At 51.1% G+C, this 19,540-nt stretch overlaps 1 protein-coding gene across 1 annotated transcript in view; it reads left to right on the top strand.

The window, feature by feature from the left end:
* The window catches only part of LRFN2 (leucine rich repeat and fibronectin type III domain containing 2), a 180,546-nt gene that overhangs the window by 125,980 nt on the left and 35,026 nt on the right, over positions 1–19,540 (top strand). Inside the window, 1 exon segment of the mRNA XM_019457033.2 lies at positions 14,942–16,366. Within this exon segment, the coding sequence (XP_019312578.1) occupies positions 14,967–16,366 (1,400 nt within the window). The 5' untranslated portion in view covers positions 14,942–14,966.

Genomic DNA, 19,540 nt, shown 5'->3' on the forward strand with positions numbered 1-19,540 from the left:
ACATCCCTATCCTCAGGGAGCTCCAATCTTAGGAGGGAGACACAGCCCTGCCCTCAGGGAGCCCCAGTCTGAGGGGGAGACACAGTCCTGCCCTCAGAGAGACCCAGTCTGAGTGGGGAGACACAGCCCTGCCCTCAGCAAACCCCAGTCTGAGGGGGGAGACACAGCCCTGCCTCAAGGACCCCAGTCTGAGGGGAGACACAGCTCTGCCCTCAGGGAGCCATAGTCTGAAGGAGGAGACACAGCCCTGCCCTCAGGGAGCCCCAGTGTGAGGGCAGACACAGCCGTGCCTCAGGGAGCCCCAGTCTGAGAAGAGAGGCACAGCCCTGTCCTCAGGGAGTCTCAGTCTGAGGGGGAGACACAGCTCTGCTTTTCTGTGAGTTTGAGTTTGGGGAGGTAGGCAGGGCCGATTTTGTGTCTATCATCTGTCAGCTGCCCCCTACACCTCTCCCTCTTCCCTCATGGCTGGGTCTATCTGGCCTTTAATAGACTGCAGTCTCCTAGAGAACAGAGAGGAACTATTTATTCAGATTCTGTATGGAGCCCAGCACAGCAGGTGCTCAATAAATATTTATAGGTGCTAATGATTTTGCCCACTAAATACACATAACCTAAGTGACAGAAGTGTAATGAGCGTAGCACACAGCAGCTGTGCCAGCGGCCATTGGTAGTAAGAAGCAGGGTAGAGAAGGAGTTTACTAACAAACTGGAAGCGATCAGAGAGAGGGAGTGGAGGGTCCTCCTTTTCTGTGGCCGGCACAGCGAGTGAGCAGAAAATACTCCCAGTACAAAAAAAATAAATAAAATTTAAAAAAAAATTTCAGCCTCTTCTCTGGGCCTAGAGGCATCCTATGCCCAAACTACCCCCAAGCCTGACCCTGGAATGGGAGCAGCCAGTTTGGAGGAAGATTTCAAGCGTTGCTTCCTGACCCCAGCTTTACTTGCATTAACTTCTACACACGTGACCTACAACAACAGAATTTCTTCCACTAGTGGCAGAGATCCCTGGGTGTGCAGAATTCTAGAATATGTTTTACGTTCTAGCTTTCTATTTCAGTGGCAATCCCAAATCCATTCTTTACCAAAGATGCTTTTGAGAACAGCCAGTTGTGACTTAAAGACAGTCACAGAATAAGAATCATAATGGGTGACCCTGTTTTGCGATTTCACTGTGTGCTCAGCTCCGCTTAAGTGTGTTCTACACGGAGTGACCTAGCTAATCTTCACAACTCTGTGAAATTATCCAGTTTCACAGACAAGGAAACCAAGACCCTGAGAGGTCAAGCCAGTTGCCCATGATCACATGCTAGTAAGAGTCAGGATTCAAGTGCATGAGGTGGCTTGACTGGAGAGTCTGTATGCTTACCACTAGTCACCTTGCTTCTAGGTCAAGCTTTTTAAGACAGCACTTCTCAAACCGGGACCTCCAAAAGGATCTTCCCTTAAAAAAAATTCTGTAATTACTCAGCTGTGTTAGACTACCACAACACCTTGAATCTGTGTTCTAGAATGTTCTCATTAAGACAACCATCCCTAGCTGCTGAAATCCTACCACCTATCATGTAAGGCCACAATCAGTGCTACCTTCTTCCAGAAGTGTCCCATTGCCCTAGTTAGGAGGAATGTCTTCTGAAGAATTCCCATTGCATTTTGCCATCCTTCTATCTTGAGATCGGTGTTGTCCGTGGTGGGGTAGGGTTTATCTGGGTTGGGAGTCCAGCTCTACCTCTTGCCTTTGTCTTAATTCATTGAGCAAGCTTTGTCAGCTTCCTGAACCTCAGCTTCTCCATCTGTAAAATGGGCAAGTAGTATTACACTGTCAAATGGTTTAAAGGAGAAAACGTGTAGAAGGAGCCAGACTCACCAGACACTCTGTAAACACTGCCCCCCCAACCCAGCTGGGTTACAGTTATCTAGGTAGTTATTTTTAAGCTCCTCCTGAGAAAAGGGGGGATGTCCTGTCCAGTTCTGTCCACTCCCATGTCCTGCATGCCCACGTCCCAGCAGGTACTCAGCAGAAGCCTGATTAAATGACGGAGTCCCTGCTGCTGAGTCAATCAGGTCCCCTGTCTGGGGGAGTCGGGGTGGGGTAGAGCGTGGTAGGAGGGAGGAATTGGCTGCAGTGTTCCAGATCTCCCCTCCAGATAGTCTCCAGGGAAGAGGACAAAGGAGAGAAGAAGGAGAGGACAAAGAAGACTGGCAGAGACAGAGGGAAATGGGGAAGGATGGAAGGTCATGGAGAGAAAGGGGTACAGGAGAAAAAAGGAGATAAAGGGAAGGGAGAGATGAGTCTGTAAACTGAAAAAGAAAAAAGGAAAAAGAGAAACTTTGTGGGGCTTTCAGACTTGAAGACAGAGAGGAGACTTCCATTTCCCACGCTTGACGGGCTGGGGTGATCGTGTGGCCCGAGTCTTCATTGCCCCACCCGAAATCTCATCCAATGGGCTAGAAATGGACTTGAATAGATGACCCCTTCAACACACACACACACACACACACACACAGAACCAAATTGCCCAGATGAGGAAACTGAGGCACAAGGAAGAGAAGGGGCTTGCTGAGGGTCCCGGGCAGGGCCAGGATGGGGACGCAGGGCTTGGAAACCCTGCACCCCGCTCTTCCTGCTCCGCTAGTCCTTACGTGGGAGTCAGGACGCTCACATTCCAACACGAAGAAAGACAATATTAGGAATGCAGAGAGCAAATCCCAGGGTAATGGAGCCTGGTGTTTGCAATAAAAATTTAAATGTGCCGTCCTGGTGGCGACAGTGACTTTTATCTGATCAGCCTGTCAGCGCTTAAGAAGGCCGGCACTGTAAATGGCAAAACCAAATTGAATTCATATTTACTGCCCTTGAATCTGTGGGGTTTATTGCTTCCAATGGATTAATCTCTCTCTTCTCTCTCTCCTCTTCCTCCTTTTCCCGCCGCCCTCCTGCTTCCTGCTTGTTTTTCTTCCACTTCCAAATGGCCTTATTATCTGCCAACTCATTGGGAAAGTTGACAGGAGAGAAGAGCACTCTTTCTGAGTGTAGATGATTTTCTATCTGCGCCTCCAAGTACACTCTCCACAGCCCTGCCCTGCGGCCGGGGAGGCTGACCTGTGTGGCAGCTTCACGCAGGCCTCCTTGTTCTCTGGCTTCCTGAGTTTGGCTGCTGGAAGGTACCAGCAGGCGGTGAGAGGGCAGCATGGCAGAGAGGCCCTTCCTTCCCGGGCCCGCTCCGTCCCAGGCTGCAGTTTGTCAGTGAATGTGTTCTCTACGCAAGCCCCACAACTCCTGTTGCCCGACTCTTCTCCCATGGCTGTAATGCATTCCTAAAACTGTCCTCTGCCTTTACCCCTTCAGGCCTGAGGGGCAAAAGGGTAAAATCCTCTCTGTTGCCAGTCCCTGGGTGCTACACCACCCTTCCAAGTCTCCCCTAACCCTGCCCACACCCCTGTACATCGTCCCTTCACTAAACTCCCTTCAGGCAGCCCTTAGACTCTGTCGGCCGTTTCCTCCAAGGACTCTGAGGGATAATGTGTCCCTGCCCCTTGTCCCCAGAACTGGGAGGACACAGGAGAGCATCGTAACGAAGGGACAGGCAGGAGGACCTTGTTCCATTCCCTTATTACAAAGTGGGAGGAAGCTTTTTTACTCTTATGGCTTTTTCTTAGGCCTTCTGTCTGCTAGGGAAATTGTGGGGGTTATAAGACAGCAAAAGTAGCCCCGACTAAGAAGTCCTCTTGCTTTTGTGTGTCACTTTATAAGTCGAGGTTGGTCATCAGCTGAGGATTCTGTTCCAAGTTCAAGGAAAGACCAGACAGACCTTGGAGGTGAACATGGGATTCTCTATACCCATGTTCCTCCTTGCGGGAAGCAGGCCTGTCCCCGCCACCACAAACAGGCAAGATGAAACAGGCAAAAAAAAAGAAAAACCCTCCCATCAGGAAGCCGATTTGATTGTCTAAATTCTTTCTGTTTTAATAATCAGAGGTGTTATTAGAAGCCCGAGATTAAATATGCCATGCTTGATGTCCTGGTGAATGCATAATAACAGAGCAGGGTAATAACCACAGGCCTTTGTAATGAGACCTTCTCAGAGTAGCCTGTGAACTTGCATGATACTCTGCCCGGGGCTGCCCGGCTGAACCCCAGCTGCCTACCCACCAGGCAGGGCTGCTTCTTGGAGGTCTGGCCTTCACCTGAGCCCCCAAGACTGGGGTGAGGAAAAGCGCTATAGAGGGAACAGAAGGATAATGCTAAGGCTAGCTTCAGGTCCCAGAGACAGAACTGTGAGCAGATGCTTGGGATAGAGACACTAAACACAGCCCTGCCCTCAGGGAACCCCAGTCTGAGGAGGGAGATATTGCCTTGCCCTCAGGGAGCCCCAGTCTGAGGGGAGACACAGCCCTGCCCTCAGGGAGACCCAGTCTGAGGGGGAGACACAGCCTTGCCCTCAGGGAGCCCCAGTCTGAGGGGGAGACACAGCCCTGGCCTATGGAAGCACCAGTCTGAGGGGAAAACATAGCCCTGCCCTCAGGGAGCCCAGTCTGAGGGGGGAGACACAGCCTTGCCCTCAGGGAGCCCCAGTCTGAGGGGGAGACACAGCCCTGGCCTATGGAAGCACCAGTCTGAGGGGAAAACATAGCCCTGCCCTCAGGGAGCCCAGTCTGAGGGGGGAGACACAGCCTTGCCCTCAGGGAGCCCCAGTCTGAGGGGGGAGACACAGCCCTGGCCTATGGAAGCACCAGTCTGAGGGGAAAACATAGCCCTGCCCTCAGGGAGCCCAGTCTGAGGGGGGAGACACAGCCCTGCCCTCAGGGAGCCCCAGTCTGTGGGAGAGATACAGTCCTGACTCAGGGAGCTCCAGTCTGAGGGGGGAGACACAGCCCTGGCTTCAGGAAACCCAGTCTGAGGAGGGAGATATTACCTTGCCCTCAAGGAGCCCCAGTCTGAGGGGGAGACACAGCCCTGGCCTATGGAAGCACCAGTCTGAGGGGGGAGACACAGCCTTGCCCTCAGGGAGCCCCAGTCTGAGGGGGGAGACACAGCCCTGCCCTCAGGGAGCCCCAGTCTGTGGGAGAGATACAGTCCTGACTCAGGGATCCCCAGTCTGAGGGGGGAGACACAGCCCTGACTTCAGGAGCTCCAGTCTGAGGGGGAGACACAGCCCTGCCCTCAGGAGCTCCAGTCTGAGGGGGAGACACAGCCCTGACTTCAGGAGCTCCAGTCTGAGGGAGAGACACAGCCCTGCCCTCAGGGAGCCCCAGGCTGAGAGGGAGACATAGTCCTGAACTCAGCAAATCCCAGTCTGAGGGGGGAGACACAGCCTTGCCCTCAGGGAGCCCCAGTCTGAGGGGGGAGACACAGCCCTGCCCTCAGGGAGCCCCAGTCTGTGGGGGAGATACAGTCCTGACTCAGGGATCCCCAGTCTGAGGGGGGAGACACAGCCCTGACTTCAGGAGCTCCAGTCTGAGGGGGAGACACAGCCCTGCCCTCAGGAGCTCCAGTCTGAGGGGGAGACACAGCCCTGACTTCAGGAGCTCCAGTCTGAGGGAGAGACACAGCCCTGCCCTCAGGGAGCCCCAGGCTGAGAGGGAGACATAGTCCTGAACTCAGCAAATCCCAGTCTGAGGGGGGAGACACAGCCTTGCCCTCAGGGAGCCCCAGTCTGAGGGGGGAGACACAGCCCTGCCCTCAGGGAGCCCCAGTCTGAAGGAGAGATACAGTCCTGACTCAGGGATCCCCAGTCTGAGGGGGGAGACACAGCCCTGACTTCAGGAGCTCCAGTCTGAGGGAGAGACACAGCCCTGCCCTCAGGGAGCCTCAGTCTGAGGAGGGCGATTTAACTTCTACCTCTAGTGACCTTCAAGTCTGATATCCTCATCAGATATCGACCCTAAATTATGTTCTCCAGCTGGAGTGAACTTTAATGCTATCCAGTCATTGCCTACCCTATAGCCTGGATGGCTTCAAGAAGAAAAGCCAATTTTAATTTTAGCCTGAGCCAAACATAATGAGGAGAGTAAATCATAGTGTGAACCTTCCCTAGCCAAATGGAAATGAGTTTTGGATTATCTGCCGTTTTGAATTATCCACCCCACTGCTCCTTTCATTAGCCCAGTCCCAGAGAGGACCACACATGGAGGTTGCTCCCCGAGTGTGGGGACCAGGGAAAGGTCAGGGCTCTTGGGGGCAGGGTGCTGTGAACCCAGGGGTGCTCTGTGATTTACAGCAGGGAAGGATTAAAGGGTTAAGATTGCAGGGACTGGGTCCTTGGACATGAGTTTGTGGCGGGGAGGCTTTAAGCGAGGGAGAGAGGACCAGACAGGCCCTGGTGCCTGGAAAGGCATCCCTGTGGATCCATACCCTCCATATTCTCCCTCTGAGGTACAAAAGGGGTGGTCCACCAAGCTTCCCAGAGCAGGACCGTTGTGTGAGTCTTCAGGTGATAGAATCCAAAAAAGCGTTTGGAATGGGGGCAGGGGGTATTTTAGAGAAAACATCTCGAAAGTCAGGACTGAATCAAAAGCAAAAATCTCTCTGTGTGAGACCAGAGCTCCCACACACTCACCCGAGGGCCGGAATAGAGGCTGACAAGCAAGAACAGGGAGGGAGGTCGAGGTCTAAACTGATGCCGGGAGCCGCCAGCCCTGTGGGCTGTCTGTGTCCCCTAGGCAGGGACAGATCATCTGCAGCCATGGAGAGGAGCACATTTGCGGTGGACGACACGGCAGCAAAACAGCATTTGTTTCCATCAAAGCTGGACAAACAAGCTTGCTCCCTCTCCCTGCCTCGCATGCCATCGGCTCACAGGCAGCCTGATTCACATCCAGGCCCCCGTTCCTAAAAGCAGGCCCTCCTTCACCCACACAGCCCTCCATTCAGGCAAACACACCCGTTCCCTCACTCACTCACTCACCTCCATTCATGCAGCACCCCCTCACTCACACACGAGGCGCCTGCAGGCGCCTGATCAGTCAGACATGCCAGTTCCCGCACACACACACCCCTCCGTTCGCGTTCCAACCCCGGCATCCACACGCCACACGCGTCCACACATGGGCCTCCGTCATCCACGCTCCTTCCCACAGTGGCTCGCACGGGTCTTGAGACCAGAGGGCTGGCCGTGAACACGCTGGGTAGAAGACAGGTGCCATTCATCCATTACCGCCAGTCCTTTGTGTGGGAGCTAAGATCTTCTTCCTTCACCAAGTTGCTAGTTTTACGTGTGTGTGTGTGTGTGTGTGTGTGTGTGTGTGTGTCTCATTGACGAGAACGTGTGTGATTTTCGTATCATTTTTTATTTCCGTGTAGCTGACATTTCCACAGCGGCCCAAGCTCAGCTGGTACCTTATGTATGAGAGTAATCACTAAGGAGTTTGCCTCGAGCTGGGTTCCCCAGAAGTGGACCCAAAACAAGGATTTGAATGCAAGTGCCTTATTTGGCTGGTGGCATCAGGACACCCAGGAAAAGGAGTAGGAGGTGAGAGGGGGAAGGGAAGACAGCCAGTATCGGGTGAGAAGAGCAGGAGGCAGCAAAGGGCATCTGGGGCTCACCCGGGACCACTAGGGGACGGGAGAACGAGCCTCAGCATCATCCCACCCCAGGAGGGGAGGAGCCGAGGTATGTATCCTCCACCCTCTCATGGGGAAGCTTTGGTTGGAAGCTCCCCTCTGGGGCATCGCTTCTCCAGCATCAACAAATCAAAATGGACGGGGTGGCAAAGGTGCCCCCGGGGTTCAGCTGGTCATGCTAGAGCACTCATTCATTCAGTCCACCACTCATTCATTCTCTCATCAAGCATGTCCCACATGCCTGCTCTGGGCCAGGTACTGAGCTTGCTCCTGGGGATTCAGAGCTGAACAAAATATGGTCCCTGCCAAGAAGGGGTTCCCAGGTGAACGGAGTATGAGACAGAGAAACACGTAATTACATTGCAGCACAATAAAAGCTATCATGGATGCATTAACACGGAGGCATAATGCTGTCATTGAGAACAGAGAGGAAGCGGTTCTGAGCTTAATAACTTACTTATGCTAACAACTGCTTATCTTGCACAATAGAAGTTTAAACAGAGCCTAAATGGGCTCATTCTGCCCTTTTGATGTTTGAGACATTATTTCCCTCTTCCGTTCCCGTTGCCTGTGCTATCGCAGACCGCATTTTAAAAGTAGTTTGTGCAGAACTTTGGGGGTTCCGGATGTGGCCTCTGCCTCCATAGGTTTGCTTGGGGACAGCACGGCAAAGGATTTTGCCCATCCTGCGTGAGTGTCTTTCTGTAGCCAAGAAACTAGGACCTTCGGAGGGGCTCCCTTGGGATTTGGCTTTCTCTCTCTCTCTCTCTCTCTCTCTTTCTCTCTCCTCTCTCTGTCTCTCCCCTTCCCCCATTCACACTAGAAGCTGTGACTCCAACATCAAAACAGGCGTTGCTGCCTGAGGTCAAAGACGATGCCTCTCCCATCAGACTGGGCACTCTGAGGTCTCAGCTCTCTCTCTCCAGCACATACTCCTTAAGCTTGCTCCCTCCTCTCTTTCTCAGGATTCTAGAAGGATCTCTCTACAGGGCAGCATCAGAGAGGGGGCTTGGGAAATCAGCTCTCTAATGCTAACTCATTTTTCTTCTCCTTAGAAGAAGCCCCAGTCTGTTTTCCTGAGGGCCTGGGAGGTAGAGTTGTTGGAGATGGGGCTGACAGGGCTTGAAAGCCTTGCACTGGAGCCAAACGCAGGGCTGGGGGCAGGGCCACCACCTGCCAACTCCTAGGCCAAAAAAAAAAAAAAAAAAAAAAAAGCAGCCCCATCAGCTCTTGTCTGGAAGTGAGGTTTCCTTTCCCCATCCCCTTGCTCCAGAGCAAGTCCCTCCAGGGCTCGCCTGGAGTGGTATGATTTATGGGGAGCAGCAGGTGCCCCAGGAGGGGGAGTCTGGGAAGAAGGCGCAAGCAGCGGCCTCTCCTGACAGATCTGAACCCCTCCCACTTTTATTAATTCACACTTTCCTGGCTGGGAGCACCCTGGAGGGGCCATTTCTTTTTACCTGAAGCCGAGGCAGGCATCTTACTTGATTTACAGGCTCCAGGGGCGGGTGGCTCCTTGGCTGGTTGCTAAGGTATCTTTTAAATGGAAATCAGGGTGGAGAGATATCACATATATCGTGCCAGCCATCTGCTAAATGTTGCCTCTTCTGTCTGGAACAGCTCGAGGTGGTTCTGACAGGGAGGCAGGGCCCAGGGGCCGGAGGGAGTGGGGAGGAAAGTCTGTGGTCTCACCATCAAGGGAAGGAACAGGAACTTTCCGTTTCTGCCGCCATGTCCATTAGTTTTCTGATTTCAGCCCTCATCTTTCTTTTTCCCTTTTGATTTAAATATAAAATCCCATCTGGAGATTCTGATTACAAACCATCAGCCTAGTTCCACACGCTATATTTATTGCCAGTATATTTAAGCATGTGCATGCATGTGTGTATGTGTGTGTGCGCATGTGCGTCCTGTGTGTGTGTGTGTGTGTGTGTGTGAGTGTGTGTGTGTGTGTGAGACCCACTGCCGTGAAGCCTGACAGGTGGGTCTTTCTGAGCCAGTTAGGGCTCTGCCTCTGGGAACACCATCCCTAAGCAGGAAACACAAGAGCCCCAATTTAGTCAAACAGCTGGGCCGTCACAGGTTACTAAGCGATCCCATAGTGGCAGCAGCAGGATTCTCTATGTACACCAGGCACATGGAAGCCTCTGGAGGGACCTGCTCCACTCCAAGGACAGCCTAGAGCCTGACAGTCCTCAGTTCAAACCATTGCTTTTCTCGGGGTAGCTGGGAGAGTTTGGGCCGGCCCAAACCTCTTTGAACCTCAAGTCCCAGTGGTTAAAATGGGGATAGCAATACTTGAGGCCACAAGGTACGGGAGGGTGGGTTGTCTCCTGCACAAGGTTATCCAGCGAAGGGGCCCTACAAATGCCCTGCAAGGACACCTGTTCCTAATTGCACAGGAATACCTTAGGGACCAGGGATAACACTCACCTTGCAGAGTTGCTGGGAAAACCACCCGAAGAAACCCAGGCAGGGAGGAGACATTGTTCCTGCCCAGAGTTGTGCAGATTCTTGCGGGCACTGCCGGTCCTGGGTAGAGTGTTTCTCCTCCTCTCCTGGGTCCTCTGTCTGCGTCTCCAGGCAGCCCCTGCCCCGCCCCTCCCTCTCTTCCCCTCCTCTCCCCTCCCCAGGCCCAGGCTCATAGACATTCTGAGCAGACGAGCTCTTGCTCCTCTGCAGATAGATTCCTCTGCATGAAGGCTGATGCTGACATTTGATACCAGCATCCATGTCACTGCCTGGCTTCTGATCCCCGTGCACCTCTCTCAGCTTTGCCCACAAATAATCCCATAGCCCCTCCTGACTGCTTTCATCCGCTCGCTCCTTTGTTCCTGAAACCAAATCTCTACTCCTAATCTCTCCCTCTCTTAGCTCCCCTCTGCCACCTGCCCCATCCAGACATGCTTAGAGGGACCTAGTGGCTCCTTCCAGCTCAAATCCCTGCTCAGGAGAGGGAGCCCCCACTCTGGGGGTGCGCTAATTACGCGCATCCACACGCTCCCCTTGCCTCCCTCCCGACTTGGGGTTTAAGCTGCTTTTTGTTGGGCTATGGGAGTATTATAAGTGATGGTTCTCGGAATACAATTTTAATTAAGATTCAATAGTCACCTTCTCTGTCAGTAAGCTTCCATGCTGATTACTTAAAATATATTTACCCAGCTCTATTATGTCACAGATTTGAATTCATTAGACACTTGTTAATCCTTAACAAACTTTTTAAAAATAAGGTTTGGTTAACATAATTTACAAAGACAAAACTGTCTGAAACAATGGGCCCTGTGCAGGGTGTACATCCCAAAGTGCCCGGGGCTTCCCTGCTTGCGGCCACTGCCACCCTCTATCAGAGGGCAGGTGACAGGACCAAGGATGGGCAGGCCCAGAGGATGCCGTAGGATGGGGCGGTCTGTCCACATTGCACTGATGCAGCCCAGACAGCAAGCCTTCTAGGGCACAGGGCAGGGTCAGAGAGGGTAAAGGAAGGATCCAGAGGGGCAAATCAAAGAGATATAGCACAGGCCACCAGCAGGCTTGGCCCTGGACTCATAAGAACCTGACAGATATTACCACTTCCTATGTATGCCATGTTGTGTAAATGTTGGAAGTGCTGCTTAGCCTCGGGTCACTTCAGTGTTTACTGACAAGAGCTTATAAAGAGGAAGCCTTTCTCTTGGGACCATAGGCTTTCAGCACACTACCCCCCTCTCTACACATGCACACATGCATGCCTCCAACTTAACCAAGGAGGGACATCCTTGGGTGTGGCTGTCCCTGGATCCCCAGTGGGTATAAGGGGTACTGTTCACCTCTGCTTGAGCAGACACAACAGCCAGAGACATATGGACTCCCTGACTCCATGACCATGGTGAGTCATGCTGGGCAGTGCAGGTGTTGGTTGCCAGAAGTTATTTCTGAAGTTTCTGCCGTGACCGCACCTCTCCATAAAGATAGTCTTCTCAGCTGACTAACCAAATGAACCCTAAACAGTGTTAATACAGACCTCGGAACCTTAGTGACAACGCCAGAAACTGGCTTTGTTCAGTACTATACTTCATTCATTCATTTAATTGATATTTACGGGGCACTTACGATGAGCTGGGTGTGTGCAAGGCACTGGAGGACAAGATAGGTAAAGTCCCTGTCTTTTGGAGTTTACGGTCTATGAAGGCAGATAGCTGAGTAATTAAGGAATTATAATGAAAAGTGAAGTGAGCATGTATGTAGGACAAGCATAGAATAAGGAGCACATAGCAGAAGGGTTTAATTTGGTTGAGGTTGTGGAGAGGCTTCCTGGAGTAGGTGGTGTTGAAGCTGAGACCCGGAGGTAGAATAGGAACTTGGCCAGGCAGGAGTGGAGTTAGGGAGAGAGGCCAGGAAGAAACCAGAGCATGTTGGAAGTCCTGGAGGAAGATCAAGCATGGCATTTATAAGTGAGAGACGTTGAGCCTAGCTGGGAAAAGAAGAGCGATGGAACAGAGGGTGGTAAGAGATAAACTAGGGTAGTGGCCAGAACCAGCCCTTGCAAAGATTTGTTCTCGTGCTAAAAATATAAGAAGAGGGTCAGCGCAGATGGAGAAGATTCCTGTTTGTTTTATCAGGCTCCAGCTAAGTATGAACCTAGAAAGCCCGAGCTCATTTGAGCACAGGGAAGGTGGCAGGTGGAAATCTTTCACATGCAGACACCTCTGGGCTGGATGTCTCTGGTGAGACCTGGTTCAGGGTCGGATGATAACCCCTCAGGTCTGTAAAGCAGGGACTGGCAGGGTGGATGGCTGCTCATGGAAACCCAGAGCAGAACTGTGTGGAATTAGGCGTGTTGGCAAAGGCTTGATGAGGGTGATTGTAATGAAGAAGATGAAGAGGGGGAAAAAATCCTCTACAACAGATATTGGCAAACATTTTCTGTAAAGGGCAAGACAATACATATTCTAGGCTTTGCTGGCCACATTATATCTGCTGCAACTACTCACCTTTGCCATTGTAGTGTGTGCCCACACGCATGCACGCACACACACGCACACGCACACACATAAGACATAGCCATAGATAATATGTAAATGAATTGAACATGACCATGTTCTAATAAAACTTTATTTCCATAAACAGGTGGCAGGCTGGATTCGGCCCTTGGCTATAGATAGCCAACACCTGCTCCAACAACACTATCCAATATGGTAGCCAATAGCCACATATGGCTAGTGAGCACTTAAAATGTGCTCTAAGTATTAAATACACACCCAATTTTAAAGACTTAGTGCAAATAAAAGAATGTTAAATATCTTGTTAATAATTGTATGTATTGATTACATGCAAAATAATATTTTGAATATAGTGGTTTAAATAAAATATATTATCAAAATTTATTTCATCTTTTTCTTTTTTACTCTGTATATGTCCGCTAGAACATTTAAATTGCATTTATGGCTAGTAAATTACATTTCTATTGGACAGCGCTGAGCAGAAACAACACTCTCCAGATGGAATACAGATTAAGTCTTTGGCCCTTGAAGGGTCTTAGGTGGGAGATTTACCCTGAAATAATCACAATAATGAAATTCACATCTTCACAATAAAGTAATATCTAATTGGAGTAGGTTTTTAAATTTACCATACAGCCTTTCAAATCAGCTGGCTGTTTTTTCTGTGTCTGGGCTTCTCAAACTGGGAGCTATGGAGCCCTACTTCCTCAAGATATTAATGATCGTTGCTCCCCAAAAAGAGTATCTTTAGCTAAAAAAGGCAAAGCAATGTAGAATTAAACATTAATCTATTTTCTTTACTGCAGCAGAATTTCTCAACCTTTCTGCACTTGCTAACGCATATCGAGCTTTTGCGAGAGCAAGAGAGAGCAGGCAATGTGTCCCCAACTCGGTGGCCTTAGAACGCCTTTCTTGCAGAACCCTAGCCTGCACTGCTAGAAGGCAGTTTGAGAGCGCTGGTCTGCGTGAGGCTACACAACCCGTGTGCAGGGATTTTCAAAAGTCCAACTCCATTGATGTTTTCAGCACTACATAAATGGAGCCACAGCTAGTACAACATGGAATAGTGAGAAAACTCTAAGATTTGGAAACACAAAGACCTGAGTCAAAGGCCATTTCTTCCTTCCCTAGATATCCATTCATGCAAAAGCACAGACTATGTGCCAGGCAGTACTTTCGGCCTTTGAGTATGTAGTGGTGAATAAAAACAAGCCCCTACGTCTTGAGGCTCTGTTGCCAGTGCAGAAGACAAGCATTAAACAAGACAAGTAGGTAAAATAAACAGACAGGAGGTTAGATCGTGATCAGTTTTAAGGAGAAAATACAAAGTAAGGAAAAGGGATGTGCACGTCAGGGTGGGGCGTCGGGAGGGAAGGTGACTTTTGAGTGAACACCTGAAGGAGGCTATTCAGCGGTGGACAAGTTCTCATCTATATACACAGATAAGCCCTTCCTTATGACAGATGTTCCCAAAGCCCAAATGAGATGATGTACCTGAAGGTCTGGGCAGAGGACCCAGCACAGAAGAAGTTCATGCCTTTGCTTCCTGTCTCACCCCTCTTCTGCATTTCCCAAAGATTCATCCACTGTATGGACTCTCCATGGTGAAACTTACCTATAACCAGTTCCCCAAAAATCCCAATAACCAGTTCTCCAGGGGTCAGCTCTCTCCCTGTCCATGTCCTTGTTCCTAAGGAATGCTAAGTCTAAACCAATTAAGAAAGGAAAACTGCGGGGCGCCTGGGTGGCTCAGTCGGTTAAGCGTCCGACTTCAGCTCAGGTCGTGATCTCACACTCCGTGAGTTCGAGCCCCATTTCGGGCTCTGCTGTCAGTCCAGAGCCTGGAGCCTGCTTCAGATTCCGTGTCTCCCTCTCTCTCTGCCGCTCCCCACTCACACTCTCTCTATTAAAAAAATGAATAAACAACAACAAAAAAAAAAGAAAGTAAAACTGCTTCAAGATACATCCATAACACACTTTTCAAATCTGATGATTATTATTTGAACCACTGGTATGGATTTGTCCCTCCATTCATTCCACACATTTATAGCGCGCCTACTGTGTTCCAGACACTGTGCTAGACGTGTGGGATAGAGCAATTCACAAAACAAATCAAAGTAATCTATCCCTGTGGAGCTGACATTCTCGTGGGGGAGATAAGAAATATTCCATAAATATAATTAGTAAGTAAATTAAATAGTCTGTTAGAAGGTGATGATAACTAAGGGCGCGGGGGGAGTGGAACTGTATGAAAGGGATTGGTTAGAAGAAGAGGTTAGACCTCGCATGAGCACAGGCCATTCTCTGCTGCCCCCCTAAGGCAGGGGTTTGGGTGACCAGTGAAGCTCTGGTGGGTCATTAGGAAGTGGCCTCTTGACCCTGACCTTGTGTCCCTCCCTTCTAGGCACCACGGCCTGAGTGACCAGACCATGGAGACCCTGCTTGGTGGCCTGCTGGCGTTTGGCATGGCGTTTGCCGTGGTCGACGCCTGCCCCAAGTACTGTGTCTGCCAGAACCTGTCTGAGTCACTGGGGACCCTCTGCCCTTCCAAGGGGTTGCTCTTCGTGCCCCCTGACATTGACCGGCGGACGGTGGAGCTGCGTTTGGGTGGCAACTTCATCATCCACATCGGCCGCCAGGACTTCGCCAACATGACGGGGCTGGTGGACCTGACCCTGTCCAGGAACACCATCAGCCACATCCAGCCCTTCTCCTTCCTGGACCTTGAGAGCCTCCGCTCCCTGCACCTGGACAGCAACCGGCTGCCCAGCCTCGGGGAGGACACCCTGCGGGGCCTGGTCAACCTGCAGCACCTCATCGTCAACAACAACCAGCTGGGCGGCATCGCCGACGAGGCCTTCGAGGACTTCTTGCTGACACTGGAGGACCTGGACCTCTCCTACAACAACCTGCACGGCCTGCCCTGGGGCTCCGTGCGGCGCATGGTCAACCTGCACCAGCTGAGCCTGGACCACAACCTGCTGGACCACATTGCCGAGGGCACATTCGCCGACCTGCAGAAACTGGCTCGCCTCGACCTCACCTCCAACCGGCTGCAAAAGTTGCCCCCGGACCCCATCTTCGCCCGCTCCCAAGCCTCCGCCCTGACTGCCACGCCTTTTGCTCCACCCTTGTCCTTTAGTTTTGGGGGGAACCCGCTGCACTGCAACTGTGAGCTGCTCTGGCTGCGGAGGCTCCAGCGGGACGACGACCTGGAGACCTGCGGCTCCCCTGGCGGCCTCAAGGGCCGCTACTTCTGGCACGTGCGAGAGGAGGAGTTTGTGTGCGAGCCGCCTCTCATCACCCAGCACACGCACAGGCTGCTGGTTCTGGAGGGCCAGGCGGCCACGCTCAAGTGCAAGGCCATCGGGGACCCCGGCCCCCTCATCCACTGGGTGGCCCCTGACGACCGCCTGGTGGGGAACTCCTCAAGGACCGCCGTGTACGACAACGGCACCCTGGACATCCTCATCACCACGTCCCAGGACAGCGGCGCCTTCACCTGCATCGCCGCCAACGCCGCCGGGGAGGCCACGGCCATGGTGGAGGTGTCCATCGTCCAGCTGCCACATGTCAGCAACAGCACCAGCCGCACGGCGCCCCCCAAGTCCCGTCTCTCGGACATCACTGGCTCCAGCAAGACCAGTCGGGGAGGGGGAGGCAGTGGGGGCGGAGAGCCGCCCAAAAGCCCCCCGGAGCGGGCTGTGCTCGTGTCTGATGTGACTACCACCTCGGCCCTGGTCAAGTGGTCGGTCAGCAAGTCGGCGCCCCGCGTGAAGATGTACCAGCTGCAGTATAACTGCTCCGACGATGAGGTACTGATTTACAGGTGAGCCGGGGGCTGTGGCAAAGGCAGGGAGGTGTCTGGCAGGAGAGGGAGGAGGAGGTGACGGGGAGGGTGTTGAACTATTCCCACCTACACCCCTTCTCCCCAGAGGTGCCTGTGGGATTCTTGGGGCAAACTGTGTCCTCTGTGCAGGTAAGAGGACATAGAAAGAACTTCGACTACCTGCCCCGGGGGCAGCCCCAAGAGATACGTGTCAGAAGGACCAGGCCTCCGAGGGCGTGGCTGTGATAGGTGGGCATGTGGCTCTGAGCCTCTGGACTTTCTGGGTTTTGAGCCCCAGGTGGGGGACACATAAGAACAATGCGGGGAGCTCTTGGCCAAGGGATCTAACTCCTCCAAGGAGGAATGAATCTGGCCTTCATCTGGACTTGCATGTAGTCATGCTTAAGGCTTTGAGGCCAGAAAGAGTAGACTTTGGATCATGACCCCACCACTTGCTACCCATTTAATTCTCCTGGGCTGCCTCAGTTTTCCCTACCTGTAAAATGGGGAGAAGCCATACCTGACTTAGGCTGGACATTTGAATGCAGGTAATCGAATCCAATTCAAACCGGTTGAAAAAAGAAAAAGGGGAAATGGAGACATAGTGTGTTGGCCCAGGTACTGTAAAAGTCAGGAAGCTGCTTCGGGCTCAGCTAGATCAAAGGACCCACCAACCTCCTGTATTCTCAGAGTTTCTTACTTTCCCTAAGTTCCATTTTCTTCTGGTTTGGCTCACCCCCATGCAGTCTCTTTCCTCTGAGCTTCCCTCTGTCCCTTTCCCAGCTGGTCCCACAGAAGCCCTGGATGAGCTCTGATTGGCAAGAGAAGGTCACGGTAGCCCCCTGGATATTAGAGGTGGGGCCATCTTGCCCACCTGTGCTGACATCTCTGGGCATGATCTCCTTTAACTGGAAATGGAGACAATGAAGTTGACCTTGTAACTTTACGGTGAGGATCAAGGGGTCATTTCCTGGGCCTGGTAGAAAGGGAGGTTAAGACTAAAAAGCTGCACTTGAATTGCCCCTCAGTCATTCAGAGGGAGGGAGAGAGGAGCTCACAGAGGGACAGATCCAGGCCAGAGGGTCCAGGCTCTGACCTCGGATGAGTCCCCATCTCAGCCAGCCTTGGTTTGCGTTAACCGAGAAGCATATGGCCTAGTATCTTACTGCTCAAGGAATGCCTGGTTTCTCCTGAAACCCTGTGTATTTTATTGCGTGCCTTTAAAATGATTATTCTGAGAAGGGATCCCATGGGCTTCGTAGACACCCGAGGGTCCATGGTGCAGGAGAGGTCAAGAGCATTGAGATTTCTTCTGGGCTCTGTCTCAGTTGCTGAGTCTCTGGATCAGGATGTCTGAGAGAGAAGAGCTCACAAGGAAGGCATTCATTCACCAAATAGAGTCCTGGAGACTGAAGGGGGGCGCGTCATGGAAACTGATAGAAACCAGGGTACTTCCCTGACTGGCCTATGCTTGGCTTGTCTGGACAGCAGCTCCTCCCCTCAGGATGTGCAGAAGGCAGCATTAGACCCTATTAAATATATACATGTGAGCACATATAAAGAGATCTACAGATAGATCATTAAGCCTAATAATACACATATGTAATTTTCTAATGATAAAAGTAATAGTCTGTAGTAAATTTGAAAAATACAATGACAAAGAGAAATGAGAATTACCTGTAATCCCACCACCTAAAGTTACCCCGTTTTCTTTCTCTACATTTTATCTCAATTCGAAATGATATTTATGGCCAGTCTAGTTTGTACTTCTTAATTCTTTGCACCCAACATTATACTTGCTTAGTTCCCATAGTAGTAAAAATATTTTCCATTTGCCTCTACCACAATTTCTTTAACTAATCTTCTATTGTTGAACATTTGGGTTTCTCATTTTCAGCATGAAAAGCAGTGCAGCGATGGCTCTTTGTACACAAATAGATTTGTGCAGGTTCAGTGCTGTGCTTGGCATATTTTTCTAGGGGTTGAATGACTGGTTTCATGAGTAAATTATAATCTTTACACAGTCTGTGTAAATATTTATCGACCCCTCCCTATGGAAGGGGACAGTGCCCATTTCGACCACACCTTCACCAATGATTGAATATATAATTACTTTCATCTTTGCCATTTTATAAGTAAGAAATGGAACTTGTTTTAATTTGCATCTCTTTGATAACTTGTGAGGTTGACCTTTGGAAAATAAGTATATTTCTTCACTTGTGAATTTATTATATGGTCTGACTTTGGTGAGAAGTGTCAAGGTGAAAGGCGACCAGCTCTGAGGCTTGCACCGGCATAGGGTTGCACAGGCAGCACGCCCCTATCATACCCCTCCCCGGGGGGGCCAGAAAGCCAGGCAGGGACACAGGAGGGGTTGGGGCTCTGCTTCTGAAGTCACTCAAGATGGGAGTTCAACCTGCTTGCATTTGGTGATTGAGAACCTGGAGACACTATGTTCTTAAAAATAAATAAAATGAATCTATCAGAAACCTTGGAAGGGCACCTGGGTGGTCCAGTGGGTTGAGCGTCCGACTTTGGCTCAGGTCATGATCTCTCAGTTTGTGAGTTCGAGCCCTGCATCAGGCTCTCTGCTGTCAGTGCAAAGCCCACTTTATATCTACTGTCTCCTTCTTTTTGTCCCTCCCTGCCTTTTCTCTCTCTCTCTCTAAAAAATAAGTAAACATTAAAAAAAAAAAGAAAAGAAAACGGAATAAAAACAACAACAACAAAAACTGCTGACTTCCTCTGAGCTCAGTCATGGGGACCAGGGGAGACAGAGCTCAGAAAGATTTCCAGATAGTGCATGCACATAGTAGGTGTTCAGGGTACACGCGTCACTATCATTATTAGTAAAAGTAATAGTAATGGTGAGAGGAAGACCATTATCTTGTCTGTGGCACTTGGGGGAGGAAAGGAAAGGGAGAGCTGAATACATACTTCGGTCTTTAACAAGACAGATTTCTAAAATTGGAAACAAAAAGTTCAGAGTGAGTCTGTAGTCAGTTGATAGGAGCGGCCCTCGCTGGTCACCTTGGCTGTCTCCTCACTCTGTGTCTGACACGTGGCTTTCCAGGCCGTGTCACATTCAGAGCTCCCAGGCATACTGCGAGACGTGGAAAGGGCCGAGAGAATTAGGAAACTCTCCCAGGCTCGGGCAGCCAGAAAGAAGCAAGA

The sequence above is a fragment of the Panthera pardus genome, unplaced genomic scaffold, assembly GCF_024362965.1.
Source record: "Panthera pardus isolate Hobbes unplaced genomic scaffold, ASM2436296v1 HiC_scaffold_17, whole genome shotgun sequence".
Taxonomy (NCBI): Eukaryota; Metazoa; Chordata; class Mammalia; order Carnivora; family Felidae; genus Panthera; species Panthera pardus.